At 39.6% G+C, this 16,112-nt stretch overlaps 1 protein-coding gene across 2 annotated transcripts; it reads right to left on the bottom strand.

Moving 5' to 3' along the window:
* Positions 1-21: 21 nt before the first annotated feature.
* Positions 22-15,858, bottom strand: LOC102703783 (mediator of RNA polymerase II transcription subunit 13). Of its 2 annotated transcripts, none has more exons than XM_006655517.3 (23): positions 15,744-15,858; positions 14,384-14,507; positions 12,990-13,063; positions 12,737-12,876; positions 12,560-12,646; positions 12,382-12,469; positions 12,217-12,300; positions 11,586-11,663; positions 11,426-11,505; positions 10,603-10,681; positions 10,155-10,463; positions 9,995-10,081; positions 9,075-9,306; positions 8,142-8,348; positions 6,212-7,522; positions 5,858-6,119; positions 5,486-5,570; positions 5,313-5,400; positions 4,998-5,076; positions 3,295-3,590; positions 1,746-2,769; positions 1,287-1,667; positions 22-982 (listed from the first exon to the last, which is right to left on the bottom strand). In XM_006655517.3, exons 2-23 carry the CDS (start codon positions 14,405-14,407, stop codon positions 366-368), a joined length of 5,712 nt encoding a protein of 1,903 aa, XP_006655580.1. In that variant the 5' UTR covers positions 14,408-14,507; positions 15,744-15,858; the 3' UTR covers positions 22-365. The 2 variants fall into 2 exon arrangements, with proteins under 2 accessions (XP_006655580.1, XP_040379791.1); XM_040523857.1 differs by lacking the exon at positions 15,744-15,858 and adding an exon at positions 14,805-14,823 and having other exon boundaries at positions 14,384-14,459.
* Between the last annotated feature and the right edge of the window lie 254 nt (positions 15,859-16,112).

Here is a 16,112-nt window from a genome sequence, read left to right as displayed (position 1 = left end):
GCATTTTCGAAAACATACATGTTGAAGAAAAGAGTAAACTAGTGTTACGAATCCAATTAACTCTTTCTAATTTGTAGCAATTAATATATCAATGACACATACCCAAATTATAAATCAGCTAGCTCTACAATATTACAACTGGTCCTTGGTCCTGGGAGAGGTGTCGCTGGGCACGTAATTACATTCTCAACCCAAGAAATTAGCTTCTCATCAATTCACTAACAAGGCAAAATCGGGCTAGAGAGCTCGTCAATGTGACCTCACCTACCTGCCTAATATACTACGTACAGACACGGTTTCAGCGTCATCCAGCCCTTGTTTTTCCTGTGGTGAAAGCTACATGAGAATTAGTTTTCCTCTAGTTTCTAAGCTACATCTCCTTTCTCTGCTGATTGGGAGAGATGCCGATCAGCATAATGCAGAAGTCTCCTCAACCGTAGGACCATATCACAGTGGAAAGGCAGGGCGCTTCGTCTTTCCATGTACACCGGGCTCACTGTCATCCATGAGAGGGAGTGGAGCTCGGCGGCCACAGTTTCCAGCACATGGTGCATCTCCATCTCATGATCACGACCTGCTGACTCCTGGGTGAAGCTCCTAGTTTGCTTGCCAGAACCTCGACTCATCTTTTCTTGAACAGCAGCAATGCTGCCTCCATAGTGATCAATGATGCTAACTGAGAGTACAGAGGGTCTCTCCTCTTTGGCAAGACGGGCGGAGTCCTTTCTCACCGGCGGGACAGCTTTGGAGACTACATAGCCCATTGCTAGGGGAATTGCTGTCCCTTTGCTGTGCAGTAGGTGCGCAAGAGGTGGCGATTCTGAGGTAAGGCATGTTGGAAGCTGTAATGTCGCTGGCGAAAGGTACCGCATGCTTGGTGAAGGGACTAGGAGATACGAGGCTGACATTGACCCAATGGACTTGACTGGAGTGAACCCTTCCAAGTAACTTGAAGGACCACTGCTACTTTGATTCCCTTCACCTGTAATAGAGAGCATGTCTAACTTGGCATGAAAGAGAGGATAGGACGAAAAACTGGAAAGTTGTTAATTTGATTCAGCTATATTTTTACTCATATATGTGTTTTTCATTGTAGGAACAAAAAAAGTACTAATGAAATCATTCTAGGTGTCATATATGATATGGTCATGACGTAACCTTTTTTTTATTTTTTTGCAGGGACATGATGTAACTATTTACTATTGTAAGAGACAGCATCAAATAAACACCACACTAAACGACTACAAACTTGTAGTAGATGAATATGTAAGACAAGCACTACTTACCAGGAGTAGGTCTGGCCAACAGATCCGCTTGGCATGTGAGATGCAACGAATGATCTTGGGAAACTGCAACCAAACTGATGCTGCGAACCAAGTGCAATGAACCCTTTGAACTGTCCATTCCAGCTTGTTCCACTAGGATCTGCTTTTTGTTGCCTGATTGACCAAGGGCACCACCTTTCATGAAGCTAGATTTTGCATGAGGGCTGTACAAAGGGCTTGGTGAGGACGGCATATTTCTATCTTGCATTAAGCCCATATCTTGTTGCTGGAGGGCTGGTCCATTAGAATTTGATGGGATACCCTCAGGTATAGATCGCCGTAACTGCACTGGCCACTTCTTAACTTCATTGCCACCAAATGAGTATATTGCTTTTTGCCATTCTGCATTAAAAACACACCATATGAGACAACATGGTTAAGAAATAGAAGTACAGTATTTATGGTAAAAGCATCAAGTACCCTGGATTTCAAGTTCAAGGAAACCTCCAATACGGGTTATTATTACATCTCTTGGTCTTGTATTGCTACACTCAGGTGCAGATGACATTATTTGGCAGCCTTGCTGCAGAATTTGGATGAACAGGCTTTGGAAAACTTTCGTGTCCTGGCGGCTACTAATACCACCAAAAGGAAATATTAAGCTGTCCAACAACTCTCCCTTAGAATCTGTCCAGATGCAAACTAGCCATCGCCAGTCCTCGGTCCAACCATAGCAGCAATGAAGACTTGCAGCATTGTCATTGTCAGATCCTTCGACTCCACTATCAGAGCCACCACCTGAAATTGAGCTGTAAATTCCACTGCCACTAGTGTCTACATTGGATTTTGAAGATTCCATTCCAGTACTGTAATCAACAGATCCAGGCTCTGCTAGTATGAAAAGTGGCTCAAACGCATACTTCCTGTCATCTTGAACACATACATCTGGGATCTTATTTGGGTCCATGAATCCTCCAGCACGGCCAGGCCATGAGTTGTCCCATGTTACTGATGACCTCATGGATGCATCAAACTCTGTTTCTCTAGACATTCGAGGAACTAAACATTCTTTCCAAAGGGTAGGACCAGGAGATGTAGCATGCATCATTGTGGACTGAGACCTACCCATATAAGCAGGTGACTGAAACATGTCACTCGTGGTCATGGCCTTTGGGATTCGGCGAGCCTTGTTGTACACAGTGAATGCCATGTCCTTTAAAACAGCAAGTTCATTGTTTGGCTTTTGGAGTCTCAATAAAGTTCCAATGGGAACAATCTGCAAGACAATCTTAGGTATACTGAAACCTGAGAGCATCACAACATTGGATGCTGATGATTCATCAACAGAAGCATTGCAGTTCAGGGCTTTGGTAACCTGCGAATATAGGAATGATTTCCTTTCTCTTTCTGGTGATAACATCACCGACCCAAGAGCAACAGAACATTCTACCAGTGTCTCTAGGACAGCAGAAGGTTCAGGAAATGGACAGACTACATAAATTACCTGCATGGATAATAGGCCATAGATGTTATCATACTGCCATCGTTGGCCTGTTTTCCAGAACAATTTACCAAAAAGGCGAAAAATGGTGTGCTAAAATAGTGTTTTCATATATAATTGTGTGTTAGTATTTTCCAGCAGTATTTGCAGAGAAAAAGAATGAAACGGTACAAGTACAATGTTTAGAAAATAGCCTAGAAGAACAAATTACATACAAAACAAAAGGTGATACAATTTTGTTATATTACTATTAAGAGCTACCTGTTAAACAGTTGTCTTAGCTTTTGTTTGAAAATGCTTCTGTACAGTTTTAATGCTCTCATAAAAGAAAATAAAACAAAAGGAAACAAGCGAATCTTCTGAAACTCAATACTTAGGGCAGATTAAGTAAAGAGAAAAAAAAAAGAATAAACAGTGGGACTAGCTGTGCAAATACATTACAGGAGGAGTGAGATGCTGCTGCCTTTGCTTTGTTAAATTCTTTCAATCAAACAGATGGAAAGGGAACAAAATGCAAAAAGGGCTTACAGTGCAAGGTCCACTAGTGCTTTCTTTCTGATTTGCCAAGATGTTTGAATTTAGTTTTATATCCTTTATCACCCTTGTCAGAGATGTTACAAAGCTTTTCACGGTCCAACTTTTTGAAAGAGCTTGAAGATATTCGCTTGTTGAACTGATGGAACTTGAGTGACTGTTTCCAATCTTCACTTGATCAGGACACTCGATGAGAACGAGCCCTGAAGACAAATATTTTCCAGGGGATAGTTCCATTTGACCTCCACTGTTTTGTGGAGAATGAGTGCCCAGTTTGCAAATTTCATAAACTGTAGGAAAGAACAATCAAGAAATGCCATAAACAATACTGAAAACACTTCCATTATAATGAATTAGAATAATAACTTGAACACAAGAGTTAATAAACTATGGTATTATGGCAAATACTTCAGCACCAAAAGAGCATGGTAACAATATTTCTTTCCCATATCTGTAAAAATGTTATATTTCAATTTATGTATCATCTAAGCTTATGGCTAGCATTTTTTTCCTCTTAATTTCATGTGAAACGCCCAGGCTTACTAATTGGCACTGTAATCAATATTGAGGGAGAAATCTACTGTTCTTCGGTAAAAAAAAAACATTTAGGGAGAAATGGTACATTGGTTGTTCAGGCCTAAGAAAAACCACGCACAAGCCTGCTTCACATACAACCAATGCGACAAATAACACCGTTAACAGCATTACTACCAAAAGGTGTCAGTTTGGTTGCCTCACAGAATCTGTAGTATGTACCATCCCATGGTTGAATCAGTTGAATGGCATTTCAACCTCAGTGTTGAGTTTTCATTTCCTAATCAAGCAATGTCAGACTGCCCTCTCGCCATTCTTATTGTGACAAGTAGAGATGGCAATGAGGCCCCATGACCCAAAACTCGATGGGTTTTTACTCTATTAGGAGTTATATATGGTCTAATTCTTATACCCATGGGTCTACTAATGGGTAAAAATCCTTACCCGTTGGGTAAGTGGGTATGTGTTTGTTCTTTAGTCACCCATACCTACAACCCATGGAGAAAAAACCTGCATGCGAACCTCTATTCTACTCCGTTTGTATGGAATTGTTATCTAAGTTCTTGATTTGGAATCCTGGTTGTATGGTTTGTTCACTTTCTTTTGACCGTTAATATTAAAGTCGTTGTCACCTAATATGATTTTGATAGTTGATTGTTATAATCGGCCGATTGTTGTATAAAATTGCAAGTGCTCTTAGTACTATGGGTATGGATACCCGTTGGGTACCCATCGCCCACATGAGTGTGGGTATGGGGAAAATATTGCAACCACTAGTGGGTACGGGTGCTGGAGCGGAAATTTTAGTTGTCATGGGTATGGATATGAGGTAAATTGAGTGATTGTTTCCAATCTTCACTTGATCATTTGAGCTCAGTGTCACACTTGTTCAAGAGATTCAGAAGATTGGGAATCCCATTTGCCGAAATTATCTGGCTTTCTCTTGTTCTTCTTCTGGTTTCTAAATGTACAAGTATATTCTACGAATTGGCCAAAACCAAATAACTAATTGTTTGTATTATATCAAAGTTAGACCAAAATACATTGATTTTCAGAAGCCAGTGGAAACAGCAAGTAGCTGACCATAAACCTGAATGTGTGCTCAGTTAAATTAAAATTGTGCATCATGGGTGGTAAAAAAAGGAGGAAGAGGAAGAACTTACTTGTTCCAAGCTGAAGGAAAAAATCTGTGGCCGCAGAAGTAAGCATATCAATATCAGGGCATAGGGCATAATAAGTAACCTAAAAGAGCACAGAGATGAGAAATTTATAAGTCAATAATGATTAATAAATTAAATATAATGGAATATTTATCAAGTCTAGAAATGATTTGCTGCTATGGCTACAAAAACTATGGACTATAGTTACAATGCACTCAAGTAATTATGGATTGCTCAGAACGATGCTTTCAAAAAATTAACATATCCAAAAGTATCAAACTTATGGATTATAAGCCACCACATCCAAATATTACTTACAGGCTTCGGTGAAGCATAAGGTTCCAGAGGAGCCTTCTCCCACAAGCTAAGACAATTAGCAGAGGTCTTTAACCAATCATCCTGGTAACTGTGGTTTCAATACTTGAATCAGTAACTCAGACGATATGCTTAATTAAGGCTAAAAATACTCAGGGAAAACAATATTAGGCTACCCGACAAGCAGAGAAGGCAAAGGGAGGACAGCCACAGTTGGTCTAACACGGTGGTATCCCCTATGGTGCTCCAGCTCCAAAGTGCCTGCATAGACATTTGATCTCCTCTCAGATAAATCATAATTTCTTGCTTACTCTGGAAAATATTATACTCCCTCTGTCACATAATAAGGGATTTTGCCCTTCTAATTTGCCCTAAAATATAAGGTATTGTGTGATCCCAAGACGCTTTGTAGTACTTTATTTCCCCAACTATCACCTTTGTACTGTGACTTGTCCTTTTAGCACTTTATTTTTTGCAAAAATGGCATAACCCCTTATATCATGGAACAGAGGGAGTATTTTTGTAAAAGAACTTTCAAGTGGGAATACCTCGGTCATTAGACATAACATGGCTCGACAGAGGTGGGCTCATTGAATCTCCACCTATGGATATACTGCTTGAAGACTCGCGGATATCACCAGTTGGGTGCTGAAAAGAGTATGCATCTCCAATAGATGCAGACTCGGCGGCATTACTTCGACCCCTGCACCAATCAGTCACTAATAATGGACCATCCATGCTGGCAAAGGCAGTTTTAAGAGCCGTTTTTATATCAGACTGTAACAAGCTAATCACGGATGACTCTGAAACCTGTGTCCAAAAGAAGAGGTTGGGCATAAGCTTTGGCACAAGGAGAAACGTCAATATAGAATGATAGGAAAACAAACACAACCACATTTTACCTCTGCAGAAAGTGGGTCAACCAAATCAACGCCAGCGCAGTCCTTAGAATGGCACGTTCCTAATATTCCGCCACACCCAGCATGAACCATTGAAGGATCACAAGAGAATCCACGTCTCTTTTGCTCATCCAAGGAAAGCCAGAAAAAAGAACCATCTCCATCATCCATATCAAGTGCAACATCAACAAATGAAGTAGATTGTTGAACTATCAAAGCCATGGCACTGAGAAGATCCACAATAGGCTGTCTTTTTGCAGACAGACCTTGGCTTGGACCAGTATATGTTTTAGCAGAAAAAGACTCAAGAGGTGTTGCTCCTTTAGGTGTCCCCACGGACCTCCAAACTCCAACATTTTCTATTTGGGATCTGTCATATACTTCATGATCAACATCAATAGATAGCCTAGCTGGTATATTTTCTTTCCTTTTAATGTCATATTTGGGGACAAGATCTAACTTGCTGTTGACATCTGTATGCATAAGACTGGAAAAGGCACTTTTTAACTCAGTAGATGCTTTGCTTCTCAAAGACAATAGTGTATGCCTTATTCTACACATGGCAGCCTGGAACCTGATACATTCAATTTCAGTTGCAAGTGCAGTCTTCATAGACAGTAGGAAGTACCCAGCATTAAACATGCTGTCACTCTTCCTTTGAGAAACCAGAGAAGAATTTAGTGAAGTCTCGCCAGAAATGGGTCTTGATGCTTCCTCCTTGCCTGATTGTATTTCATTATTTTTTAATCCTTTGTCACTTTCTTTTTTCCCAACTTGGACAACTGTGTATAAGTTTGATGAACCAATATCCCGTGAAAGATTACCAGATGTTAGTCTAACGAACTTCTCAGCCTTGTCTTCTCCAGACTCCATTTGAGAACTTTGTGCAGCATCATATGAATAAACTCTCGAGTTAAAACTAGAACTCCCTGGTTTGATGGATTTGGGTTGGTAAGGATTTGTAAACAGAGAAGTTGGTGCCTCACCAACGGAAATTTCAACAGCTGCATACTCAGGTGCATAAGTGAGCAATGCCTCAGCTTTGGTAAGATAACTAGATCTACCAGATGATAACACTACTGATTGGGAGCCTGTAGGCGATGCAATATCTTTCTGAGGTTCTTGAACCTTAGAAACAACATCATGAATAGGTGCCATAGTTTGGTGGTTAAATACCTCCAAAGATGAGAGACCAACTGGAGAAAGTCTTTGTTCGGGTATATCCATAGCTGTAGATGGACTATCTGTGAATGTCGCATCCCCACAGTCAGAACCAGGGATCACCAGAGAATGTGATTCAGCAGTACCTGGAGGCTATATAAATTGGACATTATTAAAATGAATTAATATTGCAGGTAGGTTAGAACACTGAAATTCTGAACCACAATGGATGCAATAATCACGTTCTATTTCTGTTCACAGGAAAATTCTATTGCTATGCTCAAAATTGTTTAGATCTGGCAAGAAGAATTTCCTAGGGATTTCTTTTTATGAATAGTTTGACTACTGTCTAAACTAGAAGGCAAATATGATGAGGTGGTGCAATAGAAGAAAATTCCTTCACAAGCTTTAGGTAAAATCACAAGCAATATGTTTCAAGGCAGGTAAGCACTGAGGAATTTTATAAAAAGTCATTATTTACAATTTATACACTTAAAGTATCAGTAATGAAGTCACCTGTTATAATCTAGACTCTTAAAACAAGCAGTAATGACAGTAAAAAAAATTGTAAAAAAGGTTAGGTGGCAGAACAAAATGCAACAGTAGCCAGTAGGAGTTACAAAAATATAATCTGGTTAACAGAATTTGACTAGTTTTATACATGATAGAGTATCTGAAAGTAGTATAGACTCACAATATTATCATTAGTCATATGAGTAAATCCTTGGCTGATTGGTAAACTACAGAAGGATTATGGGACATAACAGCATACCTCACCAAAGTCTAACTCCTCTTCTTGAAAGAAGTCACTAAAATCTCCAAACTCTGATATTAGTAAATTGATGTCCATCACAACCCCTTCCTCATCCCAGCCCCAAGAACATCTACCTTGACCATTTGCCCCTTGATTGTTATCCACGGATTCTTTACCAGCACGGGAAGAAACTTCTGTTATTTCAGAACGAGGCCGCTTGGATACCTGATTTCACAGGTACAGAACATCAAGATTACAGCAATGTCATTACATTCATGTAACACGGGCACACGTCACAACTGACAACAATAGCATCATTGTGTGATATTGTTTGCATGATTGTTGCACAAAAATTAAGAACATAAAAGGTGCAAGATGCAGAAGATTTTATGAACTGCATAATGTGCTGTGTCATGTACTAAAACTCTGCTAACATTTTGTTTATGTATTTCTATCCAAATTTCATTTCATTTAGCCACACTTGATACTAAAACCATATGTTAATCACAGTGATGTGTTTACAGTTAAAAAAGAACACATTAATTATGCCATATTCATCTAATTACATATTACTTTATATTGAAGCCTCTTGGGAGATGGCTCAAAACAATGTTTGCACATTACTAATGGCATACATCACCATAAGAAGGATGTAGCAACAAATGTTTGATATATATTAATTATAGTCTGATGCATTTGCAAATAAATATGTTATTTAAGCATACCCTATATTTGCACCTGTACCTCACAAAAGATGAATCATCAAAAAACAAACTCTGCTAATAAATATTTTATTTAAGCATGCCCTATGTAAGAAGGATGGGACCATACATATTATTGTGATAATAATAGTTTAACTAGTGATTAAAAACAAACTGTATTTTAATAGCAAACTGCAGAATAAAAATGCTATACAGTGCGGGGAGATTAAGTAGGATTCTAACACGTTACCATCTTGCTACCAGCAATGTTGGATGGCAGATCAGACTGATGGCATGCCATAGAGTCTGCATCAGCTGAAAGATCACCACCTTCAGCAGCAACTGCATGTTCACTTCCATTGGAAGTGCTACTAACGCTACTGATACTACTAGCTGTGCTAGTGTAATTGTTGTTCTTCTGTCTCCTTAATCTTAGAAAATTAGAATTCACTCCAAGTCCACGAGAAGATCCAAGGCAAGAGCTGATACCGAATCACAACAACATAAGTTGGAAAAATTCATGAACAAAACAAAGTTAACAGTCAGGATACAATACGAACATAAAGGTCAGACATCATATAACAAGTACAACTTTATCTTCTAGTTACAATAAGATAGCATGGTCAATGAGCAACATAATTTTCATGACATTATTTTAGTATAACAAAAGAACCACTCTAGATACAAGTTCACATTTGCAGTTCATTGGATTTTTCATTTGGTATGCTGAAATAAGTACCAAGCTCTGGTCAAAAACATAGAACCAAGACGTTGGTTCACACAAGTCATGTTCCTGCTCCAGATGCCAATTCAACTTAAGAAAAAACGAATGATACACAGTCTGAATACTGATTAAGTTGGTCAGCTCTAGTTTGGGCTCCAAACATTAGTACAAAGCAGAAATAAACAAAGGATAATTTTTAACGAACAGGAAAATATAGTTAGCGAAGAGCCAATGCAAGATTCTCATCCACCCAAGTGTTTAAAATTGCATGCTCATGCATGATGCTGACATCCGACTTCAGACTGGTCCTTCAAGACTAAGTAGGCATGCTAAGCAAGCATGCACAAATGTGATTGGCTAAACGAAAAATGCATGAGATACATTCACTTTAGAAATCTAAAACTAATGCCGGAAATCAAGACAAACAAGAAATATTCAAGACACACCTGTTCAGAAAGTAAGAAGATGGAGAAAAGTTCCAGAATGGCCATCCCTCCCATGATGAATTTCCCATACAGCCCTGTGAACACATTCTGCAAATAACATAATATGAAACATGCTTTGTCCAAATATGACATGATTATGAGAGAAGGCCAGTGGTAATACCTTTTACTAGAAAAGCGAACGAATGCCTGATGGACCATGGGTACCATAATAGCCTCGGGTGGGTATATGAATGTCCTTTCAAGAACTGGAACACTATCAGCAGATTCTAGCTTTTGATGTTCATCAGCACTTAACTGAGCATCCTTCACTGTATCTAATTCTTTTATTATTTGATTATTTTCTGATTCAGGAACTTTGTCGGTTGTGGCAGCTGGAAAACCAAGGGCGATTTCAACATAGTAGCTTTGCCCTCTCAACTGGCAGATGGTAGGTTGAGTAAAACCAGGTAAAGTGGCTGCCGATAGTTTGCTGACATTGTTACAGAATTTTAACATAAGTCAGAATCAAAGTGTGCTTCTCATGTATGAATATTTATTCATGGCAAATGTTCACCAAAAGAACAAAATTCATCTTAACATATTGATTTGACATGCGGTTTATGAAATACCTCGAATATACTTGTCTCACAAGATCACTCGGACAACAGCCAACAAGCTTACCCAGCATTCCACTAGGAGCAACTATTACTGCAATGTTTGATATAATAAACCATATGATGTAACTGCAGAGCATAATTTACGCATGAAAACAGCTGAAAAAAAGTAAAGTTAAAAACGAAATTTCATGTGCTTGGTCTAAATGTAGAATGTTCATTGAATTTAGTTAAACTATCTCAAGAAATCTTACTATGCCAATGGCCTGATTCAAGACAGCACCAAGGACATAATGATCATAAGGATGTACTACTTACACACACTGAAGCTAACATTTTTATAAACTTCATGGACCATATGTGTTTTCTTTTAAAGAATACTATATATGTATATAGAATTTCCGCAATCAACCAGTAACAAATCCGCCTTACATCTAATACAGTTAGGAAAGGGGAAATTTTGAAAACAAAACACATACAAGTGGCAACTTTACCATAATGTTTTTTTAATGGCAAATTATTAATACGATATTGATCAATTGCACTTTCAGAATGATCCGTGCCATAAATGTCTTGTATTTCTTCTATTACATCTTATAATGACTAAGTTAAAAAAGGGGCAAACCCTTATTTCTCTAAAACAGAAATCCTTACAAGTGTTTCAAGTTACACATAGCAGAATGAATTGTAATCTAAACAATGCATACAGAAAATACCAGGAGGAACTTTTCTTTCATGAATAGAAATTTTTAAGATGGAAAAATATTAATATTTTTATAAGCATTACATTTTATCCATGAAGATTCGTAAAAACAGAATTTGGGAGATTGAAGAGTACCTGGAAGACCTTCGCCAACAGAGCGAGGAGAATGAGTGAGAACTTTCTCGATATCATCACTGCAAAGATTCCTCATGTACCTGATAGAATGGACCATTGTCACATAAATAAAATGAAGAACATCATAATAAAGGAATATCATAAACACTGACAAGCTGACCTTGCAGATATTACCACATGCACAAAGATCGCTTCCTCGGTAGCAGCAAAGACAAATTCGATTGTAGGCTGTGCTCGCCTATCACAATGGCAATGAGAATACCAAAATCAAGAAAAACTTAGTAAAACTGCCGAGGGCAGAGGAAAGCTACGAGACTCTGCTGCCGGCAACATTCAAATGCTCTTATACAAGATAAATAACCAAATAATATCCTAAGAGTGTCATCACAATCCCATTATCATATAGAGCAATGGAAAAGAGATGTTATCAAAACCACTACAATGAAAAATATATTATTCAATTAAGCCAAAGCCCCGTCTAATGAACTGCACTATAACTGTTCGAACTTTAGAGAAAGTTGTCACTAGGTAAGCAGGAGTCTGTCAAAGCAAATAAACAATGACAAGACTCCATTACATATCAAATACTGCATATTGTACTGAACAACTTTCTGCTTATAATAGTAACAATAATTACGAACCATATCTCCCAAGTGCCAAAAAACAATGCATAGAATTTGGACAGACTATTTATAGTCAAGTAATGGACAAACACCATATAGAACTAACTAATAAGGAATGAGAAAAAAAAATGAAAACAAACACATGGTAACCTTCCTTAGTTAACAAACCTAAAGCTGTTCTGATTTCTTGTAGGAGGGTAGTATTTTGTAAAGACGTCACCGAATCTTGCATAGGAAAGTCCCCGTAGTGTTCTGGACAAAAGAATGCGATCAAACTGGATAATTATATGTCAACAAGACAGACTGCAATTTTCATACTACAAAAACAGGAACCTTTCTAAAGAATTTCTTAGTGCCTGACAGAGTCCAGCTGCAACCTCTTCCGAGTTGCCTGGGGCTACCCATAAACCATTTGAAACAACTGCAAAACACATAAGGAACAGAAACCAGAAAATAAATAAGCACCAGACTAATATTTTTTTATGTAATAAAGAATCGGACCACAATCAACCTCTTAATTTGGCTACAGCATGTTGAGCCATTTCAGGTACAGACGAGTGACGGCCAGGAAGAAACAACCAGAGCTTGATCTTCTCATCTGTCATTATGACCATTTTGATAAGCAGTCAGCTTATGCTAAATTAGGGTAATATATAGATGCATGAAGACAGCACACACAAATCATTACCAGGGTTATGCTCTCCTTGCGATGGATCCCATGGACCAACAAAGGAATTTGTCCAAGTACTTAGGAAACCTTCACTTTGTAAGTGAAGATGTGCCGACAGCACAATGTTGTTAAGAGCATCTTTCTGCTCAGCTTTTGAACTGAATGAGGAACAGTAATCCAAAAAAGAAACCAATGCATTAGAAATAAATAAAGGGTGATAAAGGCAACTAAAAGACATCATAAAAAGCCATAAGGAGGGTATAAATAACACCTTCTCTCGGAAGCTGTACTTAGATCTGGTTCAATAGGAAGAAACTGAAACCATGATACATTTTGGAGCTCCCCCTTTAAAGGCAAAACATATAAACAAGATCAAAAAAAATATATGATTCATTAATGTGGATAATCAAATTTTCTGGACAATAAACAACAACAAAAAGATACAAGCAAACCCCATCTGAAAAATTGCAGAGTTAAACCTATCTGGCTCTGGCAGACCTACCAAAAAATCAAACTGTGACATCCTGGTCAGTATGCTCTGACCTGCTTTAGGTTCTGACTTTTGGCGGATGTACTCTACTTTTCTAGACAGGGTCAATTATTTTCTCTTTTTGTGAGCTTTTTATTGCAAAAGAATCTATTTGAGGCATACCAGTGCAATAAAAAGAAAATTCAATAGACAGCTGCAGGGAAAAAAACAATTTGTGAAGGATCTCAAGGTCTAAGCTGTAAATTACTCTGCCACAATTACTTTAAAGATCACCAAAATACTTTATTTCCATTATGGCACCAGCAGCTGTCTTCAATGGCACGGTGACAAGCAGTGGTGGATAAAATGGGCATGAGGGACACTGCACTAAAGACTGGTTATGCAGTGGCAGTTGTAAAGGAAGCCTCATGAGGTGGTGAAACAGTGGTCTGGTGCGGGAGAAAATCGGTTCTCTCGGTCCATGGGCAGGCGGCAGCAGAAGAGAGAGAGGATCAGAGGAGAGGAAATTATATACAGTATATGGGCCACTACTAGAACTACTATAACCTAATGGGTCAAGTCCACATCCCCCACACCAAGGGCTAGCTCCCCCTGACCTCAAAGACTCAAAGTGACTCTCCCAAATTAGTCGCCCGCAGCCAGATCAGACGACTTATCATGATTAATCAATGATCAGTCGGACGACTAGTTCTCTGTTCAGGCTAATTGCCTCAAGGTGCATAATCGAGCTACTAGAACCGATCAGGCTAGCTAATCATGATTAATTGTTATTAGTCTGATGACTTAATAACACTAGCCAGTTGGCAAGATTTTGAATCAGAGGGGACTAAAATGGTATGAATGGGTCATTGGAATTTGAAACTTGTTGACAAATGCTACTAGAGGTTTCTTCGGTGAGTTGTTACACTTAGCAGTTGCATTATTGGCTGAACAGGAAAAGATAAACCTTTCAAGGAGATTCTAGTTATCGCTTCAGATGGAGAAAGACTCTCCCTAAATTCTCAGTTGGAGTCACAGTGAAACTCATGCAATAGGCTGTTCAAATTAAATGAATGTTTGCATTCATGGTATGAACAAAATGAAGGAAGATACTTAGTTCCGATGTTGTAAAAGAGAGGCCCAACATAAATTGAATAAAACAAAAGGTGGAAACAGGAGCGAGAGATCTGACTTACAAGCTTGAAAATGTTTGTCCACATATTCAGTGTAGAGGACAAATATGCCGGTTTATAAGATCACCGGAGTGTCAGCCTGAAAAATACAAGCCTACAAGATGAAGCATGCAACACGAACCTTTACCTGTGAAATGGGATATATTAAGTTTGGAATCTACCAGTATAACATCAGTATGACAAATGGAACTAAGGATATACATAAAAGAAAGAGCAAGATGAGATGTGTGTGACATGCAGATAGTGGCAGTCTATTATTCTAAGTTTCACACTCCAGATCAATGAACTGGAGCAAGTCAAATTGCAATATCATTCACTTAAGAAGCATCAGATGGTGCAAATAGTGAACAGCAGAAGCAACATGGTATAACAATAAATGTAAATGTTCTTAATGGTCATCCAGTGGTTGAGAATTGTTTATTACCAACAAACGAACTGCAAAAGAAGGGGTAAGATCTTCAAATTCCATGCTTAGGCTAATTGAAAATTTGAAATGAGCAATTAGCCGATTACTTTCAGAGAAGGATGTGACAAATGGCAGAGCCTCATGGAGGCCAAATGTTTGCTTCATATGAATTGTGTGAAAATATGTGTTTTAGGATGATGCAGAACTAGATTTCTTTATATATATATATATAATTGCACCTTCTTAATTTACTGTCTAATTACGCCACTGTAGGTGCACTAACGAAGGGAACAACATTGCGATTTCCAAACTCCCTGTTCCGTGTGAGGTGTAACTTCCATGCATGATTTAAGCTTCCATGACCTACTGGATACAGAAACTACTTGATCTAGAAGCTAGCTAGTTAAGCCCCTCCAAACACATCACAATGATAGAACGAATTCCTGTTACCCTACACACATAATCTACTGCAGTCCACCATCCTAGTAACATCTGCAATCAAGCCAAATCCGCACAACACAGCCAGAGTCTTCCTCCCCAACCAAGCTGCAGTGAACAGGGTGCAAACAGACAGTGTGGGGGCTAGTTGAACCCCCAAATATTTTTCTCGGGAACAAACTATCACCAGTACTAACTACTAAGGTTTAAGGCAAACAAAATTGCTTCCGGATCTAGAATAGAAGCTAAGGTTAAGGCAGCGATAAGCTAGGGCGTGGGTAGGGGACTAGGGAGGCATGAGAAAGAGGATGTGCAAAGCAGCGGGAAGCCGGCGGCGCTGGTCGCCGCAGGCGGTGGGGCAAGCCCGCGTCACGAGGCCACTGGGGAGCCGAGGGGGCGGGGGAAGATCGGCTAGGGCAGCAACGAATCAGAGGCCAACTACGCCGCGGCGGCGGCGGTGTGGGTTTTCTAGTGTAGCCCGGGTCTGAATCAAGCGCATCCAGGGTTTAGAGGGCTCACCGGAGTAGCTGCTCGGCGAGCGGCGGAAGAGGTCGCCGCCGGTTTGAACTGTAGAAGAAGGGGGGCGTGGTGGGGCAGAGGTCGGTCGGGTTCGTGCTCGAGTCCGGCCGGATCAGTTCGGCCTCGACCTCGAGTCCCCCCCTCCACAAGCCTTCTTCCTCTCTGCCCACCGTGCGATTCTAACGTCCAGTTGGGCTTGGGCCGCCAGTCGTTTGTTTCTCCCAATATTTTTCTCTTAGAATCGCACTGCTCGCGGACAGTGGACGTCGCACGTCCGGAGGAGTCCAGATTTGCTTGGGCCAATCTACGGCGAGCAGTGAACGTCCGCGGCGGGAGGAGGCGGCGGCGGTGCGGGTGGCTTCGGGAGGA

Source organism: Oryza brachyantha, chromosome 5, assembly GCF_000231095.2.
Source record: "Oryza brachyantha chromosome 5, ObraRS2, whole genome shotgun sequence".
NCBI classification, from domain to species: domain Eukaryota; kingdom Viridiplantae; phylum Streptophyta; class Magnoliopsida; order Poales; family Poaceae; genus Oryza; species Oryza brachyantha.
The sequence above is the reverse complement of the archived record's forward strand: the minus strand, read 5'-3'. Positions and strand labels throughout refer to the sequence as shown.